Below are 9,205 nucleotides of genomic sequence, written 5' to 3'. Positions count from 1 at the left end.
AATTAGCATAAGAAGGGACAAATCAATAGCCAATAGAGGTCAATGAATTAATGAAGGGAATTGTGTTATTTAGAACAAATGACCAATATTGTTTTTAGTTGCTAAACATGTATACCTTTTTCAATATAAATCTAAAATTAGGTATGTAAAGAACAGTAATAACATTATGAATCTGGAAAATATAATTATGTTTTAAAAATAATTGCATTTTATTTTTTAAAAAACATAATTTTTTTATGTTTTGTGATGTCAGTCCTTGGTGGGTGAGGTTAGATATGGTGAGGTTGGGGTGAGGAGCAGGTGTTCCAAACAAGGTCAGCCTGCAAGGGGCTCAATCTTCACCATGCCCAGACCTCCTAAGGAGACATTCAAATTAAGATCACTTGGAGAATGCTTCTGTCACTTCTTCAATGAACTGAAATATTAAAAAAATGTGCCCTTGATTTAAAAAAAAAAAAAAAATCATGAGATGCACTTGGCAATCTCCCTCCTTAACAGAACTCCAAACTGACTCCAAGCAGCTGCACAAGCCCTGGAGACTTGAAGACAACTGAAGAGAGAAAAAGAGCTTGTGAAGGTATTCTGTATTTTCATGAGCCCCACACTGGATTTGGGGCTGAGTCCAGGACGCTTAGGCATGGAGAGAGGGTTGAAGAAGCTGCTCAAGGAGGCAGAAGCAAAACTCCAAGTCCCTTGGAGCATCCCTGGGCTCCACTGAGGGCAGGGAGTGCCAAAGGCTCCCCAGGGACTGCTGAGAGCAGATCCTTGAGGCCAGGATTGCAGGGAGCCGCAGGCTGTGAGCAGGGAACTGCAATGCTGAGCAAGGCCTGGGCTGGTTGGAGGGAGCAGAAAGGCCAAGCCCTGAGCCCAGGCCTGGCACAGCAGGGCCTGTCCCTCCCGGGTGGCTCGGGGCTGGCTGTGGGGCAGTGGGATGGGAGGGGCAGCAAGGACAAATGGCACAAAGCTGCAAGCCCTGCCAGCCTCCTCAGGGAGGGGCCGGGCAGGAGCAAAGTGCAGCCCCTGAAAGGAAAGTTCCTTCTGTGGGGCCTCCAGAGGTGCTGGCAGAGCCCAGGGGACAAAGGCCTGGGTGCCTGTGGCCCTGCTAGCGCTGCCCGGCCCTTGACCATGTGTCCTGCAGGCTGTGCCCCCTGTGCGTGCTGCTGCTGTGCCCTGGCCGGCTGCACACGCCCATCTCACTGTCCCCCCAGCATTTCTCAGCCCAGCATTTCTGTGCCCTCCCTGGGCTCCCTGCATTCAGCGCTGCCGGCTCCTGGCACACAGAGCCAGGCCATGGCCTGGCCTCACGCTGGGACACCTCCTGCACCAAAATTCTGCCCTAGAGGGACTTTTCTTTTTGATCACCTCCACACTGAACCTTTCAAGCTTTGGGGAGGTTTCCTTCTCTTCCCACTGCCAAGGAAAGCTCTGTCTCTTGCTGTTCAAAAACAGAAAAGGGCTGGTGGGAGATAAATAGTGGTCAGAGGCATTTTGGGGCAAAGTGACCATGAAATTATTGAGTTTTAAATAGTCTGTGAAAAAAAGGAGGGGCATCAACAAAATGCTGCAATGGATTTACAGAGGGCAGACTTTGACCTATTCAGGATGCAGATTTGGGGAGTGGCAAATAAGGTACCAATTTTTTTAAGGGAAACAGCCCTTAAAAACAAAGGATTCCAAGAAGGATGGACACACTTCAAGAAAGAAATCTGGAAGGAGCAGGAACAGCGTGTCCCTTTGTGCCAAAATATGAGCTAGAAAGGAAAATTACTGCCCTGGCTGGGCATAAGGTTTTTGCAAGAACTCAGGGGAAAAAAGAGGGTACATCACCATTGGACAGACGGGGAGGAAAATCAGGAAATATTAAAGAATGTTGCTACATCATGCACAAAGAAAATTACAGAGGTGAAAGCTCAATTAAGACTTAAGCAGGTTGCTTCTGTAAATGATAATACAAATGATTTTATCAATACATTAATGGCAAAAGGATGGGTAAGGAAAAGCTCCATTCCTTATTGGGGGGATGTGGTTACCAAAAATGAGGAAAAGGTTGAGGTACTTAACCCCTTCTTTGCCTCAGTTTTCAACAATCAGTCAGGTTGTCTTTAGGACAAGTGTTCTCCTGAGCTAGTAGATGGGCACAGGGAGCAGAACAGCCCCCCTGTAATCCAGGAGGAAGCAGCTGCTGACCTGCTGAGCCACTCAGATGCTCACAGGTGTCTCTGGGACCAGATGGGATCCATCCTAGGGGGATGAGGGAGCTGGTGGATGAGCTCCCCAAGCTGCTCTCCATCATTTCTCATCAGTGCTGGCTCCCCAGGGAGGTCCCAGAGGACTGGAGGTGCCAATGTGAGCCCATCCCCAAGAAGGGCTGGCAGGAGGATCTGAGGAACTCCAGGCCTGTCAGCCTGACCTCGGTGCCCAGCAAAGTTATGGAACAGATCACCTTGAGTGCCATCACACAGCACCCACAGGATGGCCGAGGGATCAGACCCAGCCAGCGTGGATTTCAACATCTGCATTGATGGTCTGGATGAGGGGATTGAGTCCACCATCAGCAAATTTGCAGCTGACACCAAGCTGGGTGTGAGTGTGGATCTGCTGGTGGGTAGGAGGGCTCTGCACAGGGCCCTGGACAGAATGAATCCAGGGCCCAAATCCCACAATGGGAGGTTTAACAAGACCAAGGGCCAGGTCCTGCACTTGGGCCACAACAACCCCTGCAGTGCTACAGGCTGGGGACAGAGCGGCTGGAAAGTGGCCAGGCAGAAACGGACCTGAGGGGACTGCTGGACAGCAGGCTGGACATGAGGCAGCAGTGTGCCCAGGTGGCCAAGAAGGCCAATGGCACCTGGCCCGGATCAGGAATGGTGTGGCCAGCAGGACCAGGGCACTGATTCTTCCCCTGTACTTGGCACTGGTGACTCAGCAACTCTAGTGCTGTGTCCAGTTCTGGGCCCCCAATTTAGGAAGGACATTGAAAGGCTGGAGCGTGTCCACAGAACGACAACAAGGCTGGTGAAGGGTCTGGAACACAACTCCTATGAGGAATGGCTGAAGGGTATGGGCATTTTATCGTGGAGAAGGATCAGGGGAGACAAGGTGGTGTCAGGGCACAAGTTGGACTTGATGAACTCCAAAGTCATTTCCAACCTTGCTGATTGTGTGATTCTCTGAAACCACCTTTGAAGCAGTTGCAGGATGAGCCCTGGGCCTTTTCTTCAGAAGGTCCAGGAGCCCAGGTCCCTCAGCTTCCCCACACAGCCAAGGGAGGCTCCCATGGTGGGATGCTGTTTGCCCCCACCATGTCCACAGCCATCCTAGGGCTGCTCACGGGGCTTTTCTCTGCTCAGCTTTGGCCTGGGCGTGTCCTGGAGAGAGCCTGGGCAAGGAGCCTGGAGCCCCCAGGCCCTGCCCTGAGGCATCAGCGCTGCCCCAGCGCTGCCCATGGCCTGTCCCTGCTGCAGCCCTGTCACTGGCACCCCCAGCCCTGTGCCCGGCCCCGAGAGCCCTTAGGCCCTACAGCAACACCAGGGCCAGGAGGGCAGCGGGGCAGGGCCACGGGAGCAGCACTGGCAACACCAAGGGCTGCTGCTCCTGGGCACAGCTGCTGTGCCTGCCCTGATCTGCCCCCAGCCCTGCACAGAGACATTGCTGCTGCAGCTCCAGAGAAGGGAAAAAACCTCGGGATCTCCAGTGAAAACTCTCCTGGGAGATGCTTTAGTTCCTTTAAAAGCCACTGGGAGCGCAGTTCTTCACTGACACAGTCTGTGGCCACAGAAAACTTAGAGAGAAGGAAAAGAAGAAAGGACACAATGAACATCATTGCTTTGTGAACATCACTGAAAACTAAAACAAAGGAAAAAAACTGACAATCAAACCAACGCTATCAAAGATGAAACAATCATTACAAGTTTATTACAAGTGATTTGCAGAAACTGGCCAGCAGTTTAATGTTTCTGAAATCGTCCAGTGATCAGAGTCCACACTGCAGCCTTGAGCTTCTGATTCCTCAGGCTGTAGATGAGGGGGTTCAGGGCTGCAGGCACCACAGAGTACAGAACTGACGGTGCCAGATCCAGGGATGGTGAGGAGATGGAGGGGGGCTTCAGGTAGGCAAATGTGCCAGTGCTGAGGAACAGGGAGAGCACGGCCAAGTGGGGGAGGCAGGTGGAAAAGGCTTTGTGCCGTCCCTGCTCAGAGGCAATCCTCAGCACAGCCCTGAAGAACTGCACATACGTGAAAACCATGAATGCAAAACAGCCAAAATATAGAGAAGCATTTAGAACAACGAGTGCAAGTTCCCTGAGGTAGGATTTGGAGCAGGAAAGCTTGAGGATCTGTGGGATTTCACAGAAGAACTGGCCCACGGCATTGCCATGGCACAGGGGCAGGGAAAATGTATTGGCTGTGTGCAGCAGAGCATTGAGAAAGGCACTGGCCCAGGCAGCTGCTGCCATGTGGGCACAAGCTCTGCTGCCCAGGAGGGTCCCGTAGTGCAGGGATTTGCAGATGGACACGTAGCGGTCGTAGCACATGATGGTCAGGAGGGAAAACTCTGCTCCCATTAAGAAGAGAAAGAAAAACACCTGTTCAGCACATCCTTCATAGGAGATGGTCCTGGTGTCCCAGAGGGAATTGTGCATGGCTTTGGGGACAGTGGTGAGGATGGAGCCCAGGTCGGTGAGGGCCAGGTTGAGCAGAAAGAAGAACATGGGGCTGTGCAGGTGGTGGCCACAGGCTACGGTGCTGATGACGAGGCCGTTGCCCAGGAGGGCAGCCAGGGAGATGCCCAGGAAGAGGCAGAAGTGCAGGAGCTGCAGCTGCCGCGTGTCTGCCAATGCCAGCAGGAGGAAGTGGCTGATGGAGCTGCTGTTGGACATTTGCTGCATTGGGGTCTTGAAATCTGTTGAAGGAAGGAAGAAAGTGACTTTGAGGGAAGATTTCTTGCAGTAAAGTCAAAGGTCTTTCTCACAGACCAGTCCCTGCCACTAAACATATCCCCCTTGTCTATGTCTAGGAAAACTTCCTTCACCTTGGTTGCTCATGCCCTGATTGCTGCTGGCCAATGTTCAGTGAGGAGCCAGACCTTGACCTGCAGGACACCTGCAAGTCAGTCCTGACCCCCAGTCAGTGCAGGGGAACAGTGAGGGCAGGGGCCAGTCCTAGAGTTTGAACTTGAGTCTCCTCCTAAGGCACAGGAGACACCAAGTGAAAGGGATAGGGATTGCAGGTGGCAGAACAAGAGTTTCTGCTGCATCTGGATAGAACAGAGTCCAGTGAGGCAGGGGCATTGTCTGAGCCTTAGTGCAGACTGAGGGGAGCTGCTCTGTCCCTCTCTCCTGTTCCCCGCAGCCCTGGATTTGCACCTTTCTGAGCTCCAATCCTGTACTACCCTAGAAAGCCAGGTGACACTGCTGAGAGCAGAGGGATCCCTGGCACACAAAGTGGCCCCTGCCTTTCCCTAAATCAGGGAGATTCGGCTCATTCCCAGCCTGCCCAGCCCAGAGCTCCCCGGGGCAGAGGGAGCTGGGACACCCCATTGCTGTGCTCAGCCTGCACAGGAGGAGCCCAAGGGCTGGGCCTGAGCCTGCAGCTGGAACTGCCATTCCCAGAGAGCCCGTCAGCAATGCCAGGAGCACCTGGGCAAGGCAAGGAGAGAGAGAGCCGGGCCCTGAGGAAAAGCCTTTCCCTGCCCAGCCCTGCACAGCCCCTCCCAGGCAGCAGCAGTGCAGGACAGTGGCCCTCAGGCCCTGGTCAGCAGGGAATGGGCACATGGCAGGAGAGATGCCCTGCATCTCTGGGGCTGCTCTGCCGGCCCAGGAGGGGACTGAGGGCCCCGAGCCCCCAGGCTGAGGGCTGTGCTGGCTGGGAGGGGACACAAGAGCTGTGCTGCTCAGGGCAGTGTGTGCCCTGCAGGGCAGTGTGTGCCCTGCAGGGCAGGGCCGGCAGGTGCCACATGTCCCCTGCAGCAGGGCTTCCCTCAGCACTGCCTCCCTCCCTCCCTGCCCACGGCTCTGCTGCTGGAGCTGTCCCAGCCCGAGCTGTTCCTGTGGCCCCGGGCTCCTTCCCTGCCAGTGCTGCCCGAGCCCAGCCAAGCCCTGGGCCAGCTCTGCCCTGCAGCTGCTCGGGGCTGCAGGGATTAAAGAGCAGCTCCCCCAGGCCTGGGCACCATGGAAAGGTGATGCTGGATGGATCTGGAGGCTGGGGAAGTGGAGGCACTTGCTGAGGTTCCCAGGAATACTCATCCTGATGCTTTAAGAGCCTCAGCCCTTGCTCTGCCCTGCACAGCTGAGTTTCCATTGCTGCCAAGTTGAGTCAGGGAAAAATGGGAGCACAGATTGAGGAAAGCAGAAACACAAGCAGGAAACTCCTTCCCTGAATGAGCTCATGAAAAGTCCCCTCAGAAATTACCTGGGCATGAGCTGGAGCTCTGAGCAGCCCTGGCACACACAGCACCCTCTCCACAGCAGCAGGACCTACCCTGGCAGGAGTCACTCACTGCACCCACAGCTCCCCTCCAGCATCCATGGGAGCTCCCAGGCAGGCTGAGAGCTGCCCCTGGCAGTGACAGATCCCCTGGCCTGGCCAAGAGCCCTCAGGGCTGCAGCACCTGCTCTGCACGACAGCCCTGGGCACCCCTGGCTGCAGCCCCAGCTTCAGCCCCTGCAGCCGTCCCTGGCAGCAGGAGCCGTCCTGCCCTGTCCCTCTGACAGTGCCCAGGGCAGCTCCGCTCTGGAGCACATCCTCCCCCATAGCAGAAAGGGCAGCAGAGCCATCCTTACAGTGCTGTCAGTCCTGTCCTGGGTCAGCTTTAGGAGATCCCTGCAGCCAGAGACTGACTGTGTCTGAAGTGGTGAACATTTCTTCACGAAGAAGCTCAGAATTTTCCTTCCAGGTGTTTAAGCCTCTGTCTGCCTCACTGCTCTCAGGTACCTGCAGACAGTGCCCTCAGCCCTGTTGGGCTGGGAGTGGAGCTGCTCCTGAGTAGAAATGTCTTTTTAAAGCTCTTCTTGGTTGCCAGGAGGTGCCTCTGTTTCAGGAGCCCGGCCCAGCTCAGCAGCACAGACACAGTACCAGGATTTTAATGACCCTCTTGGGCCTTTGGTGTTGTTTACATCAGACTCAGTCCCTAAGAGAGTGTTTAAAAAACTTTCTGAGAACTCCTAATCAGATTGAAACTCCAAAGTTTCTTGAAGTTTTAATGGGTCCCACTGACAGACATGACTGAGAAAATGTCCCCAGGTTCCAGTTAGAGCAGAATACTGTAGGCACTGATGACAGGTGGGGACAAACAAGGCAAAGGTGTCTCTGATGCTGAGCAATCTTGCATGTGTTTCAAAATTGCAAAGGGCCAAGGCCTGAGCCCCAGCCCCTGCCAAGGCACATCCTGTCCCTCCCTCAGTGCTCAGGGCTCTTCCCGGCCCACTGGGATGTGGGGATGTGCAATGCCAAGGGCAGAACCATGGGGCAGCCCCTGCCAGGCTGCTGAGCAGGGACAAGGAGGCAATGAGGCCCCAGGCCTGCAAGGGTCACTTGTCTCCTCCTCATGGCTCAGGCCCAGGCCCAGCAGCCATGGCCAAAGTGCTGCAGGAGTTGGCTCTGTCAGGGCCTTGCAGCTGCTGCCCATCCCTGTGCCCTGTGCAGCCCAGGCTGTCCTACGGTGTCCGTGCCCTGCGCCTCTGTCCCTGCAGGCTGTCGTCATCCCCCGGCTGCCCCACCTGGCTGGGCCCTTCCTTTGCTGACAGCTGTGCGTCCTGCCTGCCTCTGCCTGGGCACACAGAGCCTTGGGCTGCTCCAGACTCTTTCTGGGGGACGTGTTGCAGCACAGCACAGCCCTGCCCTGGGACAGAAATTCCTCTCCCTCTGTGTCCAGTCTGGTCCTCCACTGCTGCCCTTGGTACCATTCTTTATTTTTCAAGCTATTTTAGCTCTGAAGAAGAGCTCTAATATCTCTGAAACCAACTTTTCAATTCCTGCCAGGCTACTCTTTTTCTATTCTCAGTTTTCACACCACTGAGACCTGGGCCCTCATTCTCTATATGAGTCATGTGCTTAAGGCCTCCAAATTTCATCTTGGGTGTCTTTTGTGTCCTCCAAGGTCTTTTCAGATTAAAACATTGTAATCATACATAACCCAAGAAAGACTGTGTTTATGTTTAGGCCTTTAGTGGCAGAAAAAGGGGAATGCCTTTAAAATGGACAAGGATAAATTTAGATTTGATATAAGGACAAAATATTTTATGATAGGTTGACAAGACAGAAAAACAGGTTGTCAGTGGGAGTGGATGTCCCATCCCAAAGGTGTTCAAAGTCAGGAGATATTAGCATCCTGCACCCTGGTCCAGTGATAGCTGTGCCTTCCCATAGCAGGGACAGTGCAGTAGAGGATATTTTTGGGCCATTCTAATTAAAAAAAAAAAAAATTACTTCAAGGAAAGTTCTGACACTTCTTCCTGAAAGACTCACCAAGGGAGTCTATGGCAGAGCTTTCCTGCATGACCTTGCCAGTTGAGCATGGAGGGGTTCTGAGATACATGATAAGCATCCACAAAGGGCATTTGGAGCCTGTGCAAGATTTCCCATGGGATGTCTGAGAAAAGAACAGAGGAACGGAAAGGATTCAGAGATCAAAGTGGTTTTATGAGGAACAGGCATAAGAAAACAGAGAGAAAGAAGGATAAAAACAATATCATAATGTATAAAAAGCGTTTACACTATTTGCTGGTCAGGACAAGTTTTGGCTGTGCCCTGTAGCTGATCCCCAAAGCCTGTGGAATTTTCCTAAACCCTTGATTGCCAACAACTCTATGGGACAAGGCAGCTCTCTCTGCTGTAATACTGAAGGATGTCCAAGTGCCAGATACTGGAGTGGGGACCACAAACCATCAAAGTCTCAGCTTATATCCAGGCTGGAATGCTTGGTTCCTCCCTCTGGGCGGAGCATCTCACAATGGGATAGTGAGTCATGTGATAAGGCCTGATGGGCCCATTAGCAGGAGGTAGTCCAGGAGGGGGTCATCTGTGAGCTGTGCAGCAAAGGTGCTGATAGGCCCATTAACAGAAGATAAGACAGAGTGGAGAAGGCAGGGAGCACTGCCTCACCTGGTTTCAATAGTTCATGAAGATGGTGATAGAATATACTTCAACCCAGGACATTGCCCCTCTCCGTAGACACGTGAGCGTTGTTCGCTTTCGGGATGACCCC

The 9,205-nt window shown here is 53.4% G+C and overlaps 1 protein-coding gene across 1 annotated transcript; it reads right to left on the bottom strand.

Annotated features, from left to right (window-relative positions):
* Positions 1–3,876: 3,876 nt before the first annotated feature.
* On the bottom strand, positions 3,877–4,880 carry LOC136302531 (olfactory receptor 14A16-like). The gene has a single exon (XM_066206005.1). The coding sequence runs from the start codon at positions 4,878–4,880 to the stop codon at positions 3,948–3,950; it is 933 nt and encodes a 310-aa protein (XP_066062102.1). The 3' UTR covers positions 3,877–3,947.
* Positions 4,881–9,205: the final 4,325 nt, after the last annotated feature.

This window comes from Chamaea fasciata, unplaced genomic scaffold (genome assembly GCF_029207755.1).
Source record: "Chamaea fasciata isolate MVZ Bird 193981 ecotype frontalis unplaced genomic scaffold, bChaFas1.0.hap1 SCAF_29, whole genome shotgun sequence".
NCBI classification, from domain to species: domain Eukaryota; kingdom Metazoa; phylum Chordata; class Aves; order Passeriformes; family Sylviidae; genus Chamaea; species Chamaea fasciata.
Note: the sequence above shows the minus strand (reverse complement) of the source record. Positions and strands in the feature narration are given on the sequence as shown.